General features: G+C 41.2%; 1 protein-coding gene across 1 annotated transcript in view; it reads right to left on the reverse strand.

Annotated features, from left to right (window-relative positions):
* Positions 1-3,484: 3,484 nt before the first annotated feature.
* LOC144053206 (uncharacterized) overlaps positions 3,485-26,078 on the reverse strand; it is a 28,594-nt gene continuing 6,000 nt past the window's right edge. The window contains exons 2-5 of the mRNA XM_077567367.1: positions 23,728-23,805; positions 8,272-8,378; positions 4,324-4,475; positions 3,485-3,868 (exon numbers count right to left, since the gene is read on the reverse strand). Of these exons, the coding sequence (XP_077423493.1) occupies positions 3,754-3,868; positions 4,324-4,475; positions 8,272-8,378; positions 23,728-23,805 (452 nt within the window). The 3' untranslated portion in view covers positions 3,485-3,753. The remainder of the gene's footprint in view (positions 3,869-4,323; positions 4,476-8,271; positions 8,379-23,727; positions 23,806-26,078) is intronic.

The following is a 26,078-nucleotide window of genomic DNA, read 5'->3' on the forward strand; positions in this document are numbered from 1 at the left end:
TTTCATTTGCATCCGCTGACGTTCAATTAACATTTCCCATTGTGTCGCGCGTCTGACCCCGATTGATTGATTGTAGTCGGGCTTCGCGCCCCTCTGCGCCTCGCGCACGCGTCCACAATGACAGAAAGGACACGTGCATGAATAATGCATGTCTCTATCAAGCCATCTTGCGAGCACAATGCGGGCGGACAAGCAGGAGAGGAAGATGAAAAAGAAGAGCGTTTGCTTGGACAGAGTGGAAGCACATCAACACAAATGCGGCCAGTCTGCGCTCGCTCGCACATCAGATGTCCGGCATAATGCGTGCAATCAAAGCACTCACTCTTGAGATTTTCACAAGAAAACGTTTGCAGGCTTCCTTCCTCGTTCACACGTGTTATTCTCCACCATTAACTCTTTGACTGCCAAAAACGTTAAATAGCGTTTAGTAAAATCCTATGGAGGAGTGCCAAAGACGTTAAAAGACGTTTGTTTCAAAACAGAGGTGAAACTAACCATTTTCTATTGTTGACTACTCAAAAACGGAACAAGGTAGAAACAAACTTTTTTTTCCTGATTAAAGATGAGAGTCCAATCTTTCATTTGGTAGTATGTGTGTTTCCATAGTCCAAACACATAATTTTCTGTGGACCTTGAAAGATCAGTCAAAATGCTTAAATCGGCTGGCACCCACGGCATCCCTTTTCTGAAAACGTCTGGCAGTCAAAGAGTAAGACTTACGATATTATATTAAACGATATTTTCCCTACTTTGCTCCTTTCACATTTCTAAAGCAATTCAAACGTGGGTCTTATAAATAAAGATATCAAGTTGCAATGTGACTACTGTAAAGGAGAATTGGCTTCGTCAACAATAAAGCTGTCAAAATGAATTGATTAATCAACAAGTAATCGATTATCAAATTAATCGACAGCTGTTTAACTCATTCGCTGCCAGCAGCCATTTTCACTGAAGCAACCCCCTTCGCTCCCGACTGTTTGACTGGATTTTGACAGATTTTTGCAAGGCCCGCAGAATATTGCATTTGCTAGTTCTGAACTCAAGTTCTTTAAAAATGGTTCACCAGTGTCAACAAAATTCATTTATGAAAGAACTGAATTAACTCTTAGAAAAATAAGCCCCGGAAAGATCGAGCGGGAGTAGAAGAAAAGTCATTTGTGGAGGGTGGCAAATAGCCAGGAATTGATCAAAGGTCTAAGGCCATGCTATTGAATTTGTATCGGTAGCTCTTTCGCTCCATTTTTTGGGGAAACAACTTCGTGTCTCAACCAGCACTGCAACGGTCAGATGACGCCCGTCATACTGTTATTTTTGACCGCAAACATAAAGCAGCGCTGCTGTCACGTGAGCCGGGGGGGGGGGGGAGAAGAGAGAAGCGACCAATCTTGCCATCCGTCTTGTCATCTTTTTGTCTTTGTATTCGATGCCAGTGAGGGAGCAATGCAATGCATGACGATATCACAAATGCCTCGGAAATTGCGAGCATAAACCCAAGAAATGTAATCGACGAGCTAAAATGCTGAAGACGTGAAGAAGAAAATGGAGACATCCAATGACGCGTATCGCAATTGTGCCACTTGAAAGCAAAAATTGTAACTGCGTTAAATAGACTCTTACCGAGCCAAGATGGGAGTAAAACAGTAATAGTTGTCACTTCAACAAAAGAGATGCGTTTTGTTCTTGTTTTGATTGACTTTGAATCCATCAAAAAATAGCAAACGACGTTATTATGCACAATCTGAAAGTTATTCACAGCAACTCACATCAGCGTCAGTGCCTTTTCAACATCAGAGAAGTAGATAGAATTGTCTTGGAGACTACAGTCAACAAAAAAAAATCTTACTTCTAGTTTATTCCTTAAAGCTTAGTCCACACAACTCTGAGAACAGAAATATTTAAGATAGCTAATCCAAGTCCAGAAAGTAAAAACCCTGCCACAGTTTGGCATTAGCCCCAGGTTGCTAGCTAGCTGGCTCCCTAGCTTGCTCCCAGGGTGCTCGTTTACCTGCTAAGGAGCTAGCTAGAAAGTGGCAACGCAAGATGGCCGCCAGTGGCTTCACTAAGCAGAGGTGGCAAATCCAATTCCAGAAAGTAAAAACCCTGCCACAGTTTGGCATTAGCCCCAGGTGCTAGCTAGCTGGCTCCCCAGCTTGCTCCCAGGGTGCTCGTTTACCTGCTAAGGAGCTAGCAAGAAAGTGGCAACGTAAGATGGCCGCCAGTGGCTTCACTAAGCAGAGGTGGCAAATCCAAGTCCAGAAAGTAAAAACCCTGCCACAGTTTGGCATTAGCGCCAGGTGCTAGCTAGCTGGCTCCCTAGCTTGCTCCCAGGGTGCTCGTTTACCTGCTAAGGAGCTAGCTAGAAAGTGGCAACGCAAGATGGCCGCCAGTGGCTTCACTAAGCAGAGGTGGCAAATCCAATTCCAGAAAGTAAAAACCTTGCCACAGTTTGGCATTAGCCCCAGGTGCTAGCTAGCTGGCTCCCTAGCTTGCTCCCAGGGTGCTCGTTTACCTGCTAAGGAGATAGCTAGAAAGTGGCAACGTAAGATGGCCGCCAGTGGCTTCACTAAGCAGCGGTGGCAAATCCAATTCCAGAAACTAAAAACCCTGCCACAGTTTGGCTTTAGCCCGTGATGCTAGCAGGTAAACGAGCACCATGGGAGCTAGCTAGCTAGCATCAGGGGCTAAAGACAAACTGTGGCAGGTTTTTTACTTTCTTGACCTGGATTTGCTACCTCTGGAAGTGAAGCCACTGGCGGCCATCTTACATTTCCACTTGCAAAGGCCAACTTGACTACATTGATTACTCTCTACGGTGAAAAATCGTCTGTGTATGACATACATGTACCAATAAGTTTGGGAGAAGTTTCATGGTGAAGAAAAAGATTTTTAATTTGCTCTTCTAAGATGCTACTGAAAGATTCGTATGCATCATGCCGTCAGAGCCACTAACAATCAAGTGGAAGTCGAGCCTATCAGGAAATAATTCACTGTGAAATGTAACTCTAACCTCTGTGAGTCACAATTCACAATACTCGGAATGGTCGGTGCAAACAGTGAAGTTCGTTCTTTGAGAGGCTCTCACTACTCCGTACAGGGATCTTAGCGTAGAACACGCACTGAGAACAGTTTTCGGCCAACAAAATAATATACAAGTCCGTGCTCTGTACAGAGTTTGAACAGGAAGAACAAGCTAACAAGTGACCGGTAAGGAAGTTAATCAGCCAATCAAGGAGCAGCTGTGTCTGGCTGGACACACGATTGGCTGAAGAAGTGAAACTGGGCGGGGCTGGAGTCGTTTTGGCGGGATGCTTTAATAGCAAGCAGTCATTTCTTTCCCCCTAAGACAAGTGAGGAAAAGATTTGTCAAGGTGACCTATATCTTTGTAAGCGGTTATATTTGAAGAGCAGCAGGGTAAGTAAGTCAAATATATTTATAGCACACCCGTGACATTTTATTCAGGTTCCCTCCCTTGTATACTTGAACTGCAGTTAAAGAAAATTAGTAATAGAATTATTTTCAAATTTACCTTTGAATGAATGAATTTTATTATCCTGCGGCAAGTGTGTGTCGTTTTTTTTAAACAGAACAGCGCAAAGTTTATCATCCAAGAGAATTGAAATCCTTGTATTAGTTGGTGCAGGCGCATTGCTTGTGTGCTGTGCAGCGAGATGTGAATATGACCCACTTTGAGCAGCTTAGGCTGCTTTTGCTGACGTCATCGTCTCGAAGGCTGCAGGCCTGACAGCTTGCGTCTAGACCAGACTCCACCAACGAGCGTGGAGAATTGAGGGGCGACCACGTTTGATGTTGTCAAGCCTTCTCATCCTCGGCACAGTTTTGAAGGCCGCTGCTTGCGCGTTCAAGGTCCTGCACCCGTAACCACAGTATCGCAGTTATTTATTTTTTACTTCCTCTCACTACTATATTTTCTTTCAGTAAAAAGTTTTGAAATGATTCATCGTGGTCTGATGTTTTCATATCACAAAAAATTGCATTTTGACAGGGGTGTGTAGACTTTTTATATCCATTGTCGGTCTATACCTACAAATTGGTACTCTACATAAATTACTTTAAAAGGGAAAAACAAAATCTGTATTTTGTTTGGTTTTCCGAGCAGGTCTTTGGCATGCTTTTGCCCGTAAAGACAATTTTCACTCATGGAGGCAGCACTTCGTAGACTTCACTTTCGCACTTGGACACATCACCAAACACAATATCCCTCAACATCCCACTGCGTCAATAACTTCACCAAGCAATCAAGTAAGCGCTGCTCATCAGAAAGTAACTCTAATCTGTTTGTCACTCATTGCAGCTCTGCTTACCTTTTGGCTTGGACGGGATAGTACGGGAATCGCACCGGTAGTTGATGTGGATGCTTCTGAATGAGTGTCTCTCCTTGATAGTGTTTCTGACTCAAGGTGTCACTTGAAAGTGGCTCTGGATCTTCCCCCAGCCGAGCTGCCATGTTAAGAAACTGTGCGGGAGGAAAATTTGTATGTAAATGCGAAGTGTAGAAATGATGCGTCTGCATGATAGTCTTTCAAATAGGGATGTTGAAACCACTTTTACCGATACTAAGTGCCGATACCATCAGTACTTATGATACATAGAATTTCCCCCAAAAAACACAAATAGATCTTTTTTTTTTAAATGACATATATATCAAAACTACAGCAAATGTTCTTAAAATTGAATGAAATTAATGGCAATCATATTGTTTCAATTTGCTCATAAAAGTCATTTTGCATCGAGCACACAATAAAATGATTTTTTTTTTTTTATCGATAATGAAGACGAAACAAATAAATAACTCAGTGGCCAGAAAAAAAAGTCCCAATCAAAATATGTGGTTGTACAACTTCTTTTTGCTTCAAGTCATTTAATATCTCCCATGATAAGAATTCCTCAAGCTCTTTAGTGTGTGATGTTTAATGACATCTTGTTTTGAAATCCAAGCTTTTAATTTGGAAGGCTTTCCGTTTCCTGTTTCACATTCACAAATTCGATGTGCTATGTATAGGCGCTATAATTAGCGTCTGCGAGGGCCGTAAACGGTACCGTTCTATTTTTAGCACCGCAGCTCCACAACGATAACAGGCAATTAAGCACGTGGCAAACGTAAACACGCAATTAAACACGGCAAATATACGTAAGTTACAAACATATATGACACACCTTGAACCACAGATGGTGACATTACTCAGAGTACTTATTTACTCTCAGTAACGCACACCGAAATTGAAGTAATGAAATGAACAAGTGTTCCCTTATAAGGAAACACACAGGAAACGAACGAGACGGAACTAAACCTTCATTCCCCCCCAGTCAGTTCCTGACCGAAAATGGCGGGGGGCCAATACCAGTATCGATACCCGTCGCGTGTACCGATACCATGAAATGTGGCCTGGTATCGGTACTCGCCGCCCCTACTTTCAAACAGTGTATTTTGACAGTTGCTCTAGATCTTCGCCCGTCCAAGCCTTCTAGTCATGAGCGAAGTAACTCGGTATGGGGGGGGGGGGGGTGGTTATCATGTAAAGTAGCCACTAGGTATGTAAGAGCAAAATAGTACATTTCGTCTTTGAAGTTATCGAATACAACTTGGCTGTTAAATTTTGTGAGTAAGCAGTCACATGACAACCTTTTTTTTTTTAATGCAAAGAATAAGTATATTTTTGCCCACGTGTGGATAATAAGTATATCAGCCTGCTATCAAAACCTACAGCAAAAATAAATACTCCAATCTTTTGTTATCATTCATCCCTGAGTGTGAAAACACGCACGCACGCACGCACGCACGCACGCACGCCTTGCTTGACAATAACACGAGCGACACAGTAGAGAAACACGAGCATGATGGATGTCGTCCTCGCACAGAAAGCGTGTGAATCCCCCCGAGGCGGCAATTAGGCCTCTTGTCTGCCGGTGACTAATGGCTTTCTAATTGAGTCTCCACAGGTAGTGTACCTGCTTTGAGGGGGTTTCGCGGGAACAATGCCTTTCATTGTGCGCTTCTTTTGAGCAGCAGGTGACATTGTCTTCAATCAGTGACGTGTCTTTGAATTTAAGCCCCATTGTTCGTCGCCGTCCACGCTGGCGTGTCCTGCTGCTCGCTCATCTCCGTTGTTTACTTTCACGGCTGGTGAGAGCCGTTTGTAGGGCAATGTGACGGTGCCTTGAGATGCAAGCGAGTCCACGTACGAGATGTTGACGATACGAGCCCTGCACGGCGGCAGTCAACTCGACTCGGCTCGTGACGAGCAGCAGTTTAGCAGAAAGTCAACAATTCTACAAAAAAAGACGCTTCAAGCTGTGAATTGTCACTTGTACTGGTATTCTACATCTCTAAATAAAAATAAAATAAAATAAAATGACAAAAGAACCATGTAGCTTTGCCTCAGAAAAAGCTTGCTTAGCGTAATGCTAACCAACAATGTAAAACGCTATAGACTGGCTAACGAATAGTATTAGCGTTGCGATCAATCCTTTAAGCAACAGATATTTGAACACACCGCGGAGCAAAGAGCTGCTAATATTCAGAGGTGGCAAATCCAGGCCCAGAAAGTAAAAACCCTGCTACAATTTGGCTTTAACCCCAGGTGCTAGCTAGCTAGCTCCCTTGATGCTTGCTTACCTTTTTAGGGAGCTAGCTAGCTAGCTCCCTTGATGCTTGCTTACCTTTTTAGGGAGCTAGCTAGCTCCCTTGATGCTTGCTTACCTTTTTAGGGAGCTAGCTAGCTAGCATCAGGGGCTAAAGCCAAACTGTGGCAGGGCTTTTACTTTCTGGACCTGGATTTGCCACCTCTGCTAATGTTATTAGAATAATTACGTTATAATATCTGTACATGTCAAAATAAGCTCATTGCTTGTTCCAGTTTCCATTGATGATGACAGGTTGAGTGAGTGCCTGTTGTGAACAATTGAGGCCATTTTGATTCCAAACTTAATGAACATGATATTAAGACAAAAGGATCCTTGATCAAATACAATCCTTTTGTTTTCTGGACACCCCAAAAAAAAAAATGGCATGAAAAACAGTCTTGACTTTTCTGCCCGACACATCCTCTTTGTATTTTTCTCTTGTTTCGTTCCAAGCCTCTCAATCCTCCGCAGCGCTCAGCCCACAATTCTCTTGGCCAGCTTCAATCTTCTTTCCAATATCCCTCCTCCGAGGTCCATCTCCTACTTTCCATTAACATTCCCTCGCCGTACTCGCTCTTTTTCTTCCGAGCCCACTCGCCACCTCCACCTCTTATCTGCCGTGGCCTTTGGAAAGTCTCACATTCACAATGATCGCTTTTTTCTCTCCTAATGACTCCTTTTAGTGTTTACATTGCTCGACTTAAGGTGTCAGTCCGGAGCCAACGGAAAGCCGTTTTAAGCCGCATTTATTCTATATTCTTGATGTCTAGCATGCACAAGTCAACTCTTTGTCCGCAAGAGTATGACAACTTAGCACCAAGGTTATTATAGTTAATGAAAACTAATGAAATAACTGGGAAGAAAAATATATAGTTTTTAATTAAAACAAGCTGTAAGTGAAAACTAATGTTTATAAAACTAATGAAAACCAACTATAAGGAAATGAACATCTTTGGTGCCCCATGTGAGGTCTTAAGCGCATTCTTCGCCCATCAAGCTTATTTTAGTTCATGAAAACTAACAAAATAATTAAAAATTAAAATTGACAAAATATTTCAATGAACATGTTATATTGCTGGGCTCTTGGCGTGTTTTTTCTGTCTCACAGTGCCTGGTTAACGAGGGGGGCGTGTCCACCTGCACTGCACCTGTTTCCCATCAGCCATTAGGACTAAAGCCCCGCCCACATGAAAGCCAGTTTCAAGGTACCCTCACAAGTTTCTTACTTGTATGGTGTGTTTTCATAGCAATAAGTACTTGTGTTGATTTCTTGTGTTTGCAGTTCGGGTGTTTTTGTGTTCTGTGATCCACTCTCCGGTCATACCGGAAACCTAACAGAACAAAACAAAATAAAATCTAAAATGATCATTTTTGCCAATTATTATCATACATGAGCTTTTGGAGTTCATATTAAATGAATTGATTTCGGTATTTCTGTCCGCAACAGAAGAAAGAAGGTCATTTGAGAGCAAGGATGTCAACCAAATGCTGAGTTTCCCGCTGCTTTGTATCCAGAGCAGCTGATGTGCGTATTGATTGGCGTTTGGCATCCATTAGTTCCACAACATGGACTCGCTGGCGCTCCCAGCCTGAACAAACAATAAAAGCGTATCGATCACGCTGCTCACCTGACACCTGCCTGCTTTCTGCACGTCTTGCGTGATTTGACACGAGGCCCTTTTACGACACCTCCGGCGACCATTAGTGGGCTCAATATCGGCCTCCCCATGGCAACCTGCGGAAACAGGGCAGGGAAACGCCTCTTTAGCAATGAATGGATCAATAAGTTGCCTTTGGAGCCAGTTTGGGTACAACATGGCACAGCACATCAAATGATCAATTAACAGAGGTGCTGAAGTACTCGCACTCTAATACTGAGGTAGAAGTACTGGGACTTGTATTTAAAAAAAAAAAAAAAATAAAGGGGGAAAAAAAGACTTTAGCCACACTATACACTGATTCTTGGCTGGCCCCAGTCAAGGAGACGCTGTGGGGCCTGGCATGTCCTCTTAACTCTTTGACTGCCAGACGTTTTCAGAAAAGGGACGCCGTGGGTGCCAGCCGATTTTAAGCATTTTGACTGATCTTTCAAGGTCCACAGAAAATTATGTGTTTGGACTATAGAAACACACATACTACCAAATGAAAGATTGGACTGTCATCTTTCATCAGAAAAAAAAAGTTTGTTTCTACCTTATTCCGTTTTTGAGTAATCAACAATAGAAAATGGTTAGTTTCACCTCTGTTTTGAAAAAAAAAAAAAAAAAACGTCTTTTAACGTCGTTGGCACTCCTCCATAGGATTTTACTAAACGTTATTTAACGTTTTTGGCAGTCAAAGAGTTAAGAGCTCACATTTAATATCAATAAAATCCGAAATATTGTGCCAACCGCTTTTATTTTTTCACAGGTTGAAGTGGACCTGCCTAGGGCTGCGCATATGAATTTTGTTGACGATTGGTCAAGGATTTCCCACACCAAAGCAAGCCAGGAACAATAACCTTCAATTATGAGCAAAAAAAACAAACCGTTGACAACTAGTGCTGAAAGTTGGATTATAATTTCACTGATGGGATTAAATGCATGTTAGCTTTCAGCAGTCAGATCACACTTTTCAAAAATAAATACGCCATTAGCCACGAAAGTCAAGTTCGTTCAGCGTTTAGAGCAATTGCCTCCCGCCACGGGGAACCCGGGTTCGAACCCCGCTTGGACCACACTTGAGTACATTCCATGGTTCGGTTTACTTTAGAACAGTAACAAAATATTCCTACTTGGTTCCTTGCCAGCACTGTCAATTAATGTCCCTCTTTGCTCCTCCAATTAATAGAAATAACTGTGAAATAAAAAAATTTTGTGAGGCACAGACAGTTAACTGGGATCCCGTTTGGTACGAAACGTCCTCAGGGTGTCACATCACTTCATGTCGCTAACAGCATCTTGTAAGATGAAAGAAATAATCCTTGGCAAGGACAGCGTTTCACATTCGGACCATCCTGTCCTTGTCTGGTTTTCAAGCATGCTTCTTCCCGCTCGTGATTTGCGACTTTGTGCGATTGAATCTCATTTTCACTTATTTTCCTTCGAATGTGCGTCACAACTATGAAAAAGGAAAACACTCAATTTCAACTGACAAAGGTGGTCATAGTTTGGGTCCTCGTTTGAGTCCTTGCAAAAGTGCAGATTCCTTCTTAACTCTTTGACTGCCAAAAACGTTCAATAACGTTTAGTAAAATCCTATGGAGGAGTGCCAACGACGTTAAAAGACGTTTTTTTTTTTTTTCAAAACAGAGGTGAAACTAACCATTTTCTATTGTTGATTACTCAAAAACGGAATAAGGTAAAAACAAACTTTTTTTTTTCTGATGAAAGATGACAGTCCAATCTTTCATTTGGTAGTATGTGTGTTTCTATAGTCCAAACACATCATTTTCTGTGGACCTTGAAAGATCAGTCAAAATGCTTAAAATCGGCTGGCACCCACGGCATCCCTTTTCTGAAAACGTCTGGCAGTCAAAGAGTTAAGCAATCGTTTTGAAACGTTACAACTACCATAGCACCTGCACATAAAGTACACAAAGTATATATAAAGTTTCATTGTCTTGTTTTGACATGTTAGTGTGAGCAAGGGAGTCTCTTGATTTTGTCAAAATGTCCCATTTTTTTCCAAGAAAGAATGTGGAAGAATACTTTTAATACCAGGGGTGTCAAAATTAGTGCATTCATTTTGAGTGAATTTAATGTTTCTTTAATGCCACACATTTTAACACTTACTGTACTTGGAAAGCCTGCACTGGCTTAATTAATTCCGGTCGCAACACAGTAAACACGTTTACATCAAAACTTAGCAGGAATAAAGTTTAAAAAAAATAATGCATATATTTGTGGAGACTGGAGTCAAGTTGTATTATACAATTTTAAAAAATGTGCAGAATTTCACAAGTGACTTCATGTTAAAGATTCGATAGCTCTTAATATGAAAAGAAAAATGCACTGAGCTGTTGCCAGCGTCTTACAAATGTAATGATGCCATCTAGTGGCAGAAAAATGACCTCAACACAAATCAATATCACACTCATTTTTTACAGTACAGTACATCTTTTTAATTTTAACTTAATTTTATGAATTATTATCAAATTACTGTATCAATGACTAAGAGATGCGGCCATATTTATATTACTTTAAAAAAAAAAATATATATATATATATATTTCATTGTACATTTCCAACAGATAAAAACTTGCGATTAATCATGAGTTAACTATTGAAGTCATGCGGTTAATTACGCAGAAAAATTAATTGTCTGACACCTCTATTTAATACATTTCAATATTAAAACAATCAAGTTTTTAATATGGCCTCAATCAATTTTCACGCATCCCCCTCCTTGCGTTGCATATGATATCAATCATTCCTTGTAATCTTTTCACATTCGACAAATGACTGTAATTCAATCAATGTGCGTCTCGTGTGGCGCCGTGCACGATGAAATGTGCGTTGAGTCTGGTGTCGATGTCCAGATCCAATTCGAGCGCAACTTAACTTAAAAGCAGCATGTTTTTTCAGATGAGGTGTCTCTAGAATGTTGCCACCTGAGCTAAAACAGGCTTTTGGAATGACGTAGCGCGTGATGAAAGGGAAAGGTTTGGCGGCAAATGGCGACCGAGAGACACGGGAGGTAGGGGGGGGGGGGGGCGCTGCTGGTGTGTGCGTGTTTGTATGTGTGTGTGTGTTGGGGGATTAATGCAGCGTTGCCCTTGTATCTTTGAGAGAGGAGAAAGGACGAAGGTGAGCCCGGCGGCATTAAAATTCTGCCTGTGCTCCTGAACCAGTCGGCGAGGCCCTGCTGCAGATGCTCCGCTGCCTTTCACATTACTGAACTGTTCACACGCAAACACGCACGCACACAGACACACACACACACACACACACACACAAACCCTGACGTACTGCTTCAAAAAAGTAAAAAAAAAAACTAAAATTCAAGTTTTTTTTGTTTTTTTTACATAGCTTTTTTTAAATTAATTTATGATATATATATATATTTTTACTCATTCACTCCCAGCTATTTTCACTGAAGCAACCCCCATTCGCTCCCGGCTGCCACAGAATATTGTGTTCTATTGCTATAAAAACAAAAAAAAGAAAGATTCAAGTCTCTTCTTTCATCAGGAAAAAAAAGTATATTTTTATCTGTTTCCGTTTTGCAGCAATTAGCTTTAGAATATAGCTCAGTTTCATCATTATTCACAGATCTGTTTAGAACTGTGGGTAAATCAGCTTGTTTGCAACGTGGCCCTGGTTGATCTCTTATACTCTGCTGCCACCTGCTGGCCGTTTTTTTGAAATAACTACCATTGCCTCAAGCATTCTCTTCAGTTCCGAGGCTGCATCAAAGCCTTCCGTGTGCTCTAGCCTAACAAAAAAAAAACAAAAAAAAACCCGTATAGATACGTCTTTGGGAGCATGGTAATATTTAAAATAGAATGTATTTATACGTTTTTGGGAGAAAATTAGTTAAGTGTGAATTAAGACTAAAACGAGCTGTAAATTAAAAAAAAGGATTGTATTAAGTTGTTTGGGGCCCCAGGAAATGTACAGTATGTGCTCCAAAGCATTCATTTCCTGTATTGGCCTGAGGCGGGCACTTCCATCTCTCGTTGAGTATCAACAGAAGCAGGTTTACGTCCATCGATCCGCATCAGTACAGATGGCCTTTCTAAAAAAATAAATAAATAAATAAAAAAAAATAAAAAATAAAAAAATGGTTTTAAGCCCAGAAATGCACATTGTTTTTTAAGTACTTGAAACTTTTTTTTTTTTTTTTGTGTTATCACTGTCACAACGACAAATGACGAATGAACTCCATATCTTTATAAATCACGTGACCGATTCAAGAAGTGGCGCACGCTAACGGCAGATCGGAATGGATCGCGTCGCATGTAAACCGGCGACCAGAGATCTTCATTCGGAATGATTTCAATCGGAATGACTACAAAGTTTCCATGTAAACCCGGCTAATGAAGTCATTTCTTTTTGTAGAAAAACGTCATGACAGGAGATTAAGGGCATGTTTTTCCAGATCCGAATTCAAACTGGCTCCCTTTTGTTTGCACACATGCCGGCTTTGACCTAAATTCATCCGATCCCATCTAAACTCATATTTAGATTGGATACTGGCTGACCTGCAGAGGGATTACGTATGCAAAATGATTGCAGCCCCCCCCCCCCCACCACCCCGTTTTAGTTATAAAATGAATAATCACGCTAATCAAATGATCATCCCCAAAAAAAATATCTAAATGAAGCGAGCCTGCAATTACAGTGTTGTGGATCCAAGATGTAATTAACATCAGGCTAAAAGCGTGCGTGTTATTTTTCTTTCATTTCTCGCTAATCTGCTTTATTTTCAGACTGACTGCAATCCCTCAAACAAATGATATTTAAAGTGAGAACTTGAAGAGGACGTGATAATGACTTGTCTTGATTGTAATTGCAACCACTGGAAATAGAAATAAAGGCGGAGAGGAGAAAAAGGTGAACGCACGCACGTTGGCGTGTGCGCAGGCCGTAAAACTTCAATTGTGTTGATTTGTCTAATGGAGCAGAAACTTGCTTCGATTTTGTGGAATGCACTCGTCAGACACTGACATTAAATTTAGCTGAAACACCGAGCAACATTTACAACCACAATTCCAATATTGGGTCCATGTTGGATTCATTTATTCCCAACAGTCTGTTTTTAAAGGGGAAGTCAACCCTCTTCAAAAAAAAACGACAATAATATGCTCTGTGCAGCCACACTCGTCTGAATTTGGTATTCTGGTCGATTGGTCGTTGCCTGAGCAACTGTGATGTCATCTTCAGTCCACAGCAAAGTGGCAAAATGGCCGCCCCCTGAGATGGATAAAAACGACGGCATTTGGCTTTATAACTCATATTCCACAAATGTAATATCAATCAAAATGTCAGGTTAAGACTAATGGAGGTCACAACACAACATTTTGGCAAGAAATGAACCAGAAAAACAAGACAAAAAAACACCAACCACAGAAGAAGAAAAAAAAACAAGAACACATAAACAAAAAAGCCAACCCCCACAGAACCGACAACATGCTCGGCCCGCAACCGCTTGTGTCGGACACCGCCAGGGAGCCGTCGAATGATCAATATGTTTATTAGCGTGCTTTCGGCGGAGCGAGGCCGCACTGCGCCGGCGCCATTATGAAATCAGCGTCATTGCGCAACGTGGTGGGCCACTGCCGCGTAAGTGTCACCCCCGCGCGCTTGTTAATGGCAATCTTTCAGCACACGTGCGACCGACCGCACAGCAGCTCGCCGCCGTGGGAGACGCACGCCGGCACGCTAGGGAAGTGAGATAAGAGACAATTCGATGCATATCACTATATTTTAAAGGATTTGATTCGTTTGATTCGATACACTCACATCTTTTGAATCAAAAGCGATTTCTGGTTCAAATTGTTTTTTGGCACACATTGCATTCATTCTTTTTATTACAAATATATATATATTTTTTTTTTAAATGATCTGTCTGTGGCATGAAGTCATTTTGGCAATTCTGCGGTTTCTTTCTTTCCGCCTGCTTTACGATAAATATTTGGCACATATCTGATTGTGTAGCAAAACTACAGTTCGACTTGTAAATTTTTATATTTGGGGTAAGGCGTTCATTTGTTCATGGCTGTCTTCGGAGCATTTACTGAAAAATGGCACTCAATTAAAAGAACCTTTACAATAAATTACAGTAAAATGTGCATCCCAATAAATACTATACAGTTTATATTTGTTGTGACATTTCCACAAATAAAATCACAATATTTAATGAAGTAAAATGTCCTAAAAGCGCACTAGCCGTTTTGTTTTTGTCCTCATCTGAATTTTAAAGACCAAATCGTTTGAACTTTGGAATTTCTATTTGAGGTGAGGCATTTGTTTAAATGGTCAATGTTTGTTTTGCGATTTAACGAATATTCGTCATAAATATTCTAATTACAATTAAACATGTGCGATAAGAGTACTGTACTAAGCATCTTTTTTTTTTTTTTTTCCTCATCTGATCTCATAGCAAAACTATTCCAACTTGTATTTGAGGTGCATTTGAGGTGAGGCGTAAAGAGTATTTAGCGGTTTTGATCTGCAAAATGAAAAGAGCGAGTTGAAAGCGTCTTACTCGTATTTTGCTTTTTGAGGAGAACTTTTCTTGGAGAAATGACAGACCTTGAGCCACTGTTTCAATTTGCGCCGCATAAATCAATCGTGGCGATCACGGCCGGCCGACGTGGCAACGAACGGCTGACAGAGTAAGAAGAAAAGCTTTGTGGCGGAGAGCGGAGGTCTGTTCTCGCTCATGTTTACAAAATGTTCCAAACGGAAAAAGAAGGCGGGACTCTGGCCGGCCTTCATTTTGTCTTTTCAAACGATCTTCATTTCCGCCCGGATCGCTGGGAACGGCTGCCGTTTGTTCCCCGGTTTGTCTTCGATCCTGCGCCGGCCTGCGCGCTAAACGTAAGCGTTTGCTTTATGTTAATGAGGACGACGTGACCGCCCGGAGGCCAACGCATCGTTTTTGCATAATATGCAGCAGTTCAATTCTTCAAGCTGTTTATCGTCACTCACAGTTCAAGTTCTTTGTCAAACGGAGAAAGACATGTTGTGGATGTCGTATGTAAACTACATTTTCAGCAACAACGTTACGATCACAAAAGATTGACTTTTGACTTGATGGGTGGGCGGGAACTCCACGGACATTACTATTTTGATAAAAAAAAAAAAAAATACTATATGAATACATTATTTTGTATATTATGTACTCTAAAAAAGCAGACTGTTATTGGTTGTACTTTATTTGTGATAAATAAATGGATGGATGAATATTTGTTTTCCTTTATTTGGCAGGATTGCGATTTGTTTTTATTCGGAATCAAGACTTTAAAAGTGTCAAAATATGAAGTAGATTTAGTTTAGATTTTTTTTTTTTTTTTTTTTTTTTACTCATTCACTCCCAGCCATTTTCACTGAAGCAAGCCCCTTCGCTCCCGGCTGTTTTACTGGATTTTGACCGAGTTTGCACGGCTCACAGAATATTGTGTTCTAATGCGATAAAAACATGGAACCTACCAAAAGCAAGATTAGAGTCTCATCTTTCATCAGAAAAATTATTTATATTTCTTTTTTTTTTTTTTTTTCTGGGAGATCTCAGTATTGATCATTTGACATGTCATCATCATTGTTCTCCCTTTTTTTTTTTTTTTTTTGTATGCGTGTTTGTGCGTGCGTGTGTGTGCGTGCGTGAGAAAGAAAAAAATAATAAGAATTCCCATACCGTTCACCTAAACCGAACACTTCAAAATTATTAAATAATTTAAAATTATTTATACTTCTATCAGTTTCTGTTTTGCAGCAATTAGCATTATAATATAACGAAATGTCATCATTATTCACAAATTTATTTAGAAATGTGAGTAAAAGAAACTTTTTTCTACATAGCCCTGGTTGATCACTTTTGCTCTGCTGCCAGTTGCTGGCCGTTTGTGTAATAACTACCATTTCTTCAACTATTCTTTACAGTTGAGAGGCTGCATCAAAGTCGTCGTATGCTCTAGCATAAAAAAAAAAAAAACATAAATACGTCTTTATGACACTTGAAACATTTAAAATATGGGTTAATTGACATTTGTTTGGATTTGCATTTCTTCCTCAGTTGGCGTGGCCATTCTAGTGTGTTTAGAGTGCATCGTTGTCCACCCTGAGTGTATGTAATGTACATCACAGAGAGAGCGAGTGGAAGATTGAGGGGGGGGGGGGTGTTCAAAATGATAGCCAGTGTGTGGACACGGACACGTTCCCATAGCTCCTTTAGAGTGCCTCGTTGTTGTGGCACGAGAAAGTACGGCAATGGATGATATATTTTCAAGGCTCAAACGTTAAAAGTCATGTATAAGAAAGATGCTGGACGGAATAGTAGACATTTTATCAGGACTATTATTATTTATTAGTATTTGATTGACAGTTGAGGGTGGAGAGGGGCGTGGTTTCAGCGCATTCAAGGGACATGGCCTCAGATTTGGAGGACTGACCAAGGATATTTTAGTCAACCAAAAAAACAAAACTAAAATTCAAAAAATAATTTAGTTAACGAAATAAAACAAAAATGCATGCGTATGTGAGTGTTGGATGGCGAATCAATAACGGGCGCCCGTGCCGTCTCCTCGTCCGTCCCGTCTCCTCGTCCGTCCCGCACCCCTCTAAGTTTTCCCGTCCCCAGAGGATGCTGGGCTTTTATGTTTGGCCTGGGCGCAACTGGTCTGCTGGGAAGATCTTCTTTCATGAGCACATCTGCTGCTTCATCTTCCCTCCCGTTGCTCGCTCGCTCGCTCGCTTCTCAATGTTTAACGACTTCTTCTTTTTCTTCTGCTTTAGTGTCAGACTGACAAGTTTATGCTCCAAACAATTCAAGTCTTGCACGTGACACAAATCCTAAGTTTGTCACAACAATGACATTGCAGAGGAGCAAAAATAACACCGTGATAAGCACACATGCTAATGATGTCCTAATCTAACAATTTGTCTTATTTTCCAAAGAAAAACACACACGTCTAAAGACAAAATCTAAAGACAAAAAAACACATGAAAATGGGTTGTGGTCTGATGAGACCAGTGTTAAGAACAAGGTTGAACAAGAAACAACACATGGAAGAAATCCAGTTATTGTGACCTATGACCTGCGCAATTTACAGCAGCCATTTTCACTGAAGCAGCCCCCTTCGCTCCCGACTGTTTTACTGGCTTTTGACGGAAAGTCCACAGAATATTGTTTTCTATTGCTATCAAAACATGAATCCTACCAAACGAAAGATTAGAGTCTCTTCTTTCATCCGGTAAAAAAAAAAAAAAAAAGTATACTTGCATCTGTTTCCGTTTTACAGAAATTAGCATTAGAATCATTATTTACAAATTCTGTTGAAAACACTGTGAAAATCATCGTTTTTTTGACAAGTACTTGGCTTGGATCTGTATTTTTCTCACACGCACTCGGGCGAGTCTCGCCCCGCCGGCACGCGGCGCTCCGCAAATACCCGCGGGCGACAACAAGCCGTCCTCTCACCTTGAGCGTCATACCTGTGGGTGGGAGGTGCTAATGAGCAGCTGTTCTGCCATATTTAGAGCCTGCTCGTGGTTGCTCTCGCTTTTCTCGCTTTTATTTTCCGCCTGGAGCCAACTGAGAGTGTTTTTGTCACGTGCTTCCCTTTGGATTTGTGTCATCTTCTCTCTCTGGTTCGCTCGGCTTTTCCGGGATATTTTTAGGCCAAATCCACTCAAACTTGGCTATCTTGATCCTCACGAAAGCTCCACTTTTGGAAATGAAAATTCACTTGCTTGGAAAATCCATTTTCATTATTGCGTTGACGGCTTTTTTTTTTGTGCGCCCTTTAACTAACTGCAAGCAATCAAATCAGTAGAGCACATTAAGAAAGCAAATAATCTGTATTTTTTTTTATTTATTTTTTTATTTATGGATACAGTATACATATATACATACTGTGCGGATCATTTATTTTTTGGTACAAAACAAGAAAATGTTTAAACGTAAAAAAACTGAAAAATTGAAGACAAATAAAATTCTTTGAAACATGCAAGTTCCTTTTGGATGAAATAAAATGTATGAAATTTGTGATTTCAAAATGTAAAAAAAGGTGCAAATGTATTTATTTAAACAACTCAAAAATGAGTATTAATAATCTTTTTTTTTTACGATTGAGTGTAACCATTGAAATTGTAATTGAATTTGGATTCATTGCACAGCCCCATTACACCGGAACCTAAATGGACCCTGTACGTCACATTTGAAGGTTGAAAGCACAGGGGGGCCTAATTTGCATAACTGTTTAGGGGTGTTTTAAATGTATTTACAACGCTTTGTTTTTCTTCTCAATTTTGCAGATTTTGACCTGCTGCATTTGGTTATGAATCATAATTGCCGCAGTAAACCATATTGGTTTGAGTTGTCTCCTCAGGTGATCAATTTTTTTTTACATTGTTTTTTTGGTTTGTTTGTTTTCACATATATTTAAGTTTAGGATAACTTCTTCCAATGCCCGAATGACTTTTCGATTGGCTAAAACTGACTCGTGAATAAACATGTTAGAAATTGCTTTGTCAGTTGTACCGAGGCTTTGTTCTTTATTATTATTTTACAAATGATGCGGTATTTTTCAGCCATTCTTGAATCGCAACAATGCGTACGACGTGACAATTAAGGACATCCTTGTCCTGGACGGCGGCCTGTCCCGGATTTGGAAAGGAAGCGTTTGTCACAATGGACGCTCATTCCTCACTTCAGTCCACGCTGCGGCGTTTCCTTGACAAATGAAGCCGTAAAATTAAATCACTGCCGGCGGGGAGATATTTAATAACCACGAGCGAAAATATTGGCGCTTGACAGGAGGAGAAGCGCGATAGCATCGAAATGTTGAGCAATCATTTAAGCGGAGGCCAACGCTTGAGCGATGAAATCTGTGAGAGTTCTTGGAGAGAAAAGACGTGACGCACTCCAATTTATCAATCATTCGAGTCCCATTTTGTTGTAATAAGTTCATTTATTTTTCGCTGTCATCAGTATAGCAAGAAAATGTCAAAACAATATCAAACGCACCACTTTGGTTCTTGCTCCCGTCCGTCTTCTTCCGCTTATCCGGGGTCGGGTCGCGGGGGCAGCAGCTTTAGCAGGGAAGCCCAGACTTCCCTCTCCCCAGCCACTTCAGCCAGCTCCTCCGACGGGACCCCAAGGCGTCCCCCCCAGGACAGCCGAGAGACAGTCTCTCCAGCGTGTCCTGGGTGGTCCCCGGGGCCTCCTGCCGGTAGGACATGCCCGGAACACCTCCCCAGGGAGGCGTCCAGGAGGCATCCGAACCAGATGCCCGAGCCACCTCAACTGGTTTCTCTCCAGCGTGTCCTGGGTGGTCCCCGGGGCCTCCTGCCGGTAGGACATGCCCGGAACACCTCCCCAGGGAGGCGTCCAGGAGGCATCTGAACCAGATGCCCGAGCCACCTCAACTGGTTCCTCTCAACGTGGAGGAGCAGCGACTCGACGCTGAGTCCCTCTCGGATGACCGAGCTTCTCACCCGATCTCTAAGGGAGAGCCCGGCTACCCTGCGGAGGAAACTCATTTCGGCCGCTTGTATCCGGGATCTTGTTCTTTCGGTCACGACCCAAAGCTCGTGACCAGAGGTGAGGGCAGGAACGTAGATCGACCGGTAAATCGAGAGCTTTGCCTTTCCTTCTTCACCACAACGGACCGATACAGCGTCCGCATCACTGCAGACGCTGCACCGAATCCGCCCGTCGATCTCCCGCTCTAACCTACCCTCACTCGTGAACAAGACCCCAAGATACTTGAACTCCTCCACTTGGGGCAGGACCTCCTCCCCGACCCGGAGAGGGCACTCCACCCTTTTCCGACTGAGGAGCACGGTCTCGGATTTGGAGGTGCTGATCCTCGTCCCAACCGCGAACCGCTCCAGTGAGAGCTGGAGGTCACGGCTTGAAGAAGCCAACGGCACCACATCATCTGCAAAAAGCAGAGATGCAATGCTGAGGCCACCAAACCGGACCCCCCTCAACGCCTCGGCTACGCCTAGAAATTCTGTCCATAAAAGTTACGAACAGAATCGGTGACAAAGGGCAACCTTGGCGGAGTCCAACCCTCACAGGAAACAAATTCGACTTACTGCCGGCAATGCGGACCAGACTCTGACATCGGTCGTACAGGGACCGAATAGCCCGTATCAGGGGGCTCGGTGACCCATACTCCCGAAGAACCCCCCCCACGGAACTCCCCGAGGGACACGGTCAAACGCCTTCTCCAAGTCCACAACGCACATGTGGACTGGTTGGGCAAATTCCCACGCACCCTCGAGGACTCTGCTGAGGGTGTAGAGCTGGTCCACTTCTTGCTCCCATTTTACATATTTTTCTTTCCTAATAATTTTGGAATTTCTATTATAATTAGTTTTTTTTATATAATTTGGATTTTTTGTTGTTGTTGTAGTTTTTAAAATTTATTTTAATTCGTTTACAGGGCATTTTTATTACTTTTAGTTTTTTTTTTAATGCTTTGTTTTAGTTTTTAGTTTTCTGTGTAAGAGTATTGTGTCGTAAAAACTGTTAAAAAGTATATTTTAAAACATTTTAAAAACAACCATCCACAAATCAAATACAGGCAGTGTATAATAAGTCAAGCGACTTGGAAGTACAATAAGTGCAGTGCATAATCCTGCTTTTAAAGTTAGTTTTAAAGTTATTGCACAGGTGTGCCTTAGGCTGCCCATAATAAAAGACCTTGAAATGTGCAGTTGGACTGTCCGGGAGGGGGTCCAGGGTGTGAATCAGAAAATCAGTAACTGTCCTGTGTAGCATTTCCCTCCCACAATGAAAGAAATGTATTGCACAGGTGTGCCTTAGGCTGCCCACAATAAACTCAGCTTCCACAAAAACATGATGGTGGATACGGACTTGTTCAGTTTTGCACTTCCTATTTTTATGTGGCACAAAATACAACAACAAAATGTTTCTAGCTAGCGAAACCACCCCAAATAAAGTTCAAATAGTGCAGCTAACATTATTGTCAATCAAGTTAATTAGCGTGTTACGTTCCCCGTTAGCGTGGCTCTCAAACACAGGTGACCAAAACATGCCTGATTAAAATGAAACCGCACAAAAGAATTAACCACCAGAAGGTGCCGGAACGTCAAAAAACGGAATACAACCTGGACTTTTGAACATATTTGTTGCTTTTAATATTGTGACATGACAACAACGATATTGTGGCAATTTTAGCATCTCCATATTGCAATTTTGCTGTTTATCATTACATCTCTATTGATTTGTGTTTTGGCGACTGTTTATTGCTGCCCCCTGGTGACCAGAAGAAGTCGCAACGAGTTCATCATGAGGCACAACGTGTTCAATTCTTGACATTCTATTTAATAGGCGCCACTGTATTTGTAATGGAGTCGACCCGCATGTACTCACTGTTCGGTACACACATATTTGCATATTCTCAGATTTTTTTTTTATTTTTTTATTCAATATTCATATGTTTTTTTTTTTCTTGGAAAACCTCTATTGAATTTGTATCTGTTTTTTTTGTAGAATTTTTGGGGTTTGAAAATATTTTTTCTCAGTATTTGAATTTGTCATATATTTTTTTTAACTAACAACAAAATATTAATAGTAATCTAGCATAGTTAGTGATGTGGACAAATGACGGCTGTTTGATTGACTTGTCCACACACATTGGAGTCTATTCATACAAATGACTTGATTATGACGACCACGCCTGTTATGCGGCCTGCAGGCTTCGGGTGGGAACGGTGAGCGATCGTTGCCTGCTGCGATTGGCAGGCGATGTGTTCGGTGTACGCGGGCGGGCGGACGAGGAGCAGCTTTTCAGGAACGTCTCATTGATTTATGACAAGATGAGCAGCTCAGATGCTAATCTGCGCTTGCTTCCCCTCATGCTACGTCCTTGAGATCAAAACGATATGAGCGGACCAGATTAAAAGTAGTTTCGGCGTCTGAAAGGAGACATCGCGTGTGCGTGTGTCAAACTGAAAGATTGCAGGTCACGTCCCGCCGTCCATGACACTCCCATCTTGCCACCATTTTTAGGTTTGAACGTATTTGCAAATATGTTTTTTTTTTTTTACATAAATATATATTTACATTTTCTCCATTGATGTATTTAAATATGTTGGAATGTATTTGCAATTACGTTCAAACCTGTTTGCTAATACATTTGAACGTACTTGAAAACTAAATGCTAAAAACATAGCATTTTTTCCTATCAGGGCAAGTACAAAAAAGTATTTATTTTTTTTTTTTGCATTTACTCATTTTTATGATTTTATTGTTATGCTTGCGCTGCATGATTTGCGTTCAACATTTTTGGGGGGTTATTGACTTGCTAATGCCCCGTGGCATTATGGGAAAAAATTGCTACGTTTGTTTAGTAGTTAGCCTACAAGTATGTTCCAACTAGGGGTGTCAAAATTAGGGCATTCATTTAGAGTTAATTTAAAGTTCCTTTAACACCACTCATTTTTTTAACACCCGATTAATGACCGCCGCTTTGAAAGTCAAAACTGCAGGAATTCCAGTTGCAACGCAGCAGACGCGTCCACGACAAAACCTAGCAGTAATAAATGCAATACAAATGCATATATTTGTAGCGACTGGGGTCAAGTTGTATTTTACAATTTTGAAAATGTGCAGAATTGTACAAGTTCCTTCATGTTCAAGATTAGATAGCTCTTAATATGAAAAGGAAAAATGCCCTGAGCTGTCACCAATGTATTGCAAATGCAATTATGCCATCTAGTGGCAGATAAATGACCTCAACACAAATCAATATCACACTGGCTTTTTATAGTACATCTTTTTAATGTTAACTCAATTTCATGAATTATTATGAAATGACTAAAAGATGCAGCCATATTTCTATTAGTTTAAAAAAAAATCCACTTTTTTTGTTAAGTATGAAAACCAAGGGAAAAAGATGTTTTTATTGTATATTTAGAACAGAAATAAAATGAGTTAACTACTGAAGTCATGCGATTAACTCTTTGACTGCCAAAAACGTTAAATAACGTTTAGTAAAATCCTATGGAGGAGTGCCAAAGGCGTTAAAAGACGTTTTTTTCAAAACAGGTGAAACTAACCATTTTCTATTGTTCATTACTCAAAAACGGAATAAGGTAGAAACAAACTTTTTTTTCTGATGGAAGATGAGAGTCCAATCTTTTTTTGGCAGTATGTGCGTTTCCATAGTCCAAACACATAATTTTCTATGGACCTTGAAAGATCAGACAAAATGCTTAAAATCGGCTGGCACCCACGGCGTCCCTTTTCTGAAAACGTCTGGCAGTCAAAGAGTTAATTACGATAAAAAATGTTAATTGCCCGACGCACCCCTGGTTTGAACATTCACAAATACGACTGCCAGTGAAAAATGTTGACTCCACATTGGAATTGGAAGTTGTACACTTGTGTAAAAATGCACTCACAGGCCAGTCGGATCCAAAAAGGCGAGTTCCGGCAAAGCCGCTTTGGAGTGTTGATCCCAGCAGCGCACGGCTCCGGACCTGCCGCAAGACAAGACAGCAGCTGCATTACGTCTGCTTGGAGGCGGCTCACTCTACCAAACAAGCGCCGCCGCGTGTGCGCTCTGCCGGCTGCCGGCACAAAACCAGGCAATAACCTTGGAGGGGAAAGTGACAAGGACCTCATTTTCTTTTCACCCGCGCTGCAACAGCTCCTCGTTTCATGTTGAGGGCACACAAAGCGTGGCCGCGTTTTACGAGGCCGCATGGAGAGGGTAAGATATGAAAATGAGTGGAGTCGCGTGTCCGCCGCCGTCCGTCTCGATGCCTCATTAAGCGCCGGCTTTGGGCTCGTCGATTGCTAATTGTGTGATCAAAGCGTGTGATAGCACAAACACAGGAAATGAAGTCCGTTTGCGCTCGTTTGCCGTGCTGATTCTGCAGAGATTTTCTGGAATGCTCCGTTTTCATTTATGAGCTTTTCGATCATGGAAATTGCAAGCAAAGAATGTGAAATTGAGGTGAACTTCACAGCAAGCGGCAGTTTGATAGGATAGTCAACGAGACAATGTGCAATCTCTGCATAAATTGCGTGGGAATGCTGAAAAGCTGAATGCATGTGCTTAAGTCATTTCAGTGAAATTATAATCCATTTCCTGATATGATAGTCGGTTGGTATTGTTAAATGATGATATAATTTGTCATCTTTTGCGTGTTCCAAAAATTGGAGATGAGACTTCTTTGTGAAAAAGGCTCCTTCGAAGGATGATTGATTACAGAGATCTCCGGTCACACAAATTGAATATCACGTAAAGAGTGTGTCAATCCAAGAGTGCGTGCCCCCTCCCCTTGCGAGAGAGAGCTCTTTATACAATCCGAGTTTGAAAGCAAAACGCCTTTTTCTCCTCCCATGAATAAGGAAAAACAGATTGGTTCTCACAATGTTACGTAACAGAAGAAAAACAGAGAAGAAAACAGAATCTCAGTACACAGTTCGCACCTGTGTTCATCTTTTAGACACAACATATTCTTCAGTGTACCAGTTCGTACTTTTTTCCCCCAAAACAAAATCTCACAAACAGATTGAACTTGACATCTCCTCATGTAGTATAGTTGTGGGAACTGCGTGTGTGCGTTCTCTCTCACGAACAGAATATGTTTTCACGCAGGACACTGAGAAGGGATTTTAGACAAAACAAGGCACCAGATAGGTTAAGGTCGAATTATATTGACTTCAACATTATTTCACCTGCTCTACGCATCTATAAAACGTTTCAACATGGTTAGAATATGAAATAAAGAATTAAAAATGTTAACAGTATCCAACCATCAAATATACTAAATTGTGGTCCAAGCGGGGTTTGAACCAAGGCACGCCGTGGGTGGGGTGAGTAATTGCTCTAACCACTGAGCTAACGACTTGTTCAAATTCATGCCTAATGGTGTCATTATATTGAAAAGTGTCATCCGATTGCTGAACGCTAACATGCATTTAATCATTTGAATGCATTTCTTGACATGGTAGTCGGTATACATGTATATCACTTAGCATAACGGCCATGGATACATGGCTTTCAAACCTGTGACCACCCGGTTATTAGACAATGCGCATCAGACAGATTGTAACGATGATAAGTCGTAGGTACGGAAGTGGGCGTGAAAAGTGGAACATTTTCAATGTCTGTCCCATTGAAAATGAATGGGGGGAAGTTGATATTTAACTTTAAATTGCGCAACTACCGCAAGTAATGTGAAATCAGACAATATATAAGCCGGGAGGCGTGAATTTTTGAAGCAAGTTGAAATTTGTACGGTGGAAATCGGAAGTATGATGTGGGAGTTGTTGCGCGGCAAAAAAGTGTGGGGAGTAAAAAACACAATAACATATGTGGCCCACAACAATTCTTGGGGGGGGGGGGGGGGGGGACACACAAAAAAGGGCAAACGTTTGCTCCAGGGTGTTAAATGCCATTAATGTCTGGATTTTAATAAATATTAATTAGTATTATTATTGTATATTTACCCAAACCACATCAGCTTTGCCATACAAAAGACTGTTAGCTTAATGCTAACATACATTGGGAAATTCTGCATTGATGGCACGGTATTTACAAATCTTTGAACAGTTTATATTTGAATACATGTGGTAGAAACACAAAAAAAAACAACTCACGGTATATATATATTTTTTATCTTCTGGCAAAAACTACATCTTAGTGATGTTCTTCTTTTGGGTTTCATCATCCAATCTGTCTTCATGCATCATTCTGCCACCTGGTGGTATCATAAGGAACTGCACAATGCACCATTTAATT

This window comes from Vanacampus margaritifer, chromosome 6 (genome assembly GCF_051991255.1).
Source record: "Vanacampus margaritifer isolate UIUO_Vmar chromosome 6, RoL_Vmar_1.0, whole genome shotgun sequence".
In the NCBI taxonomy this organism is placed as follows: Eukaryota; Metazoa; Chordata; class Actinopteri; order Syngnathiformes; family Syngnathidae; genus Vanacampus; species Vanacampus margaritifer.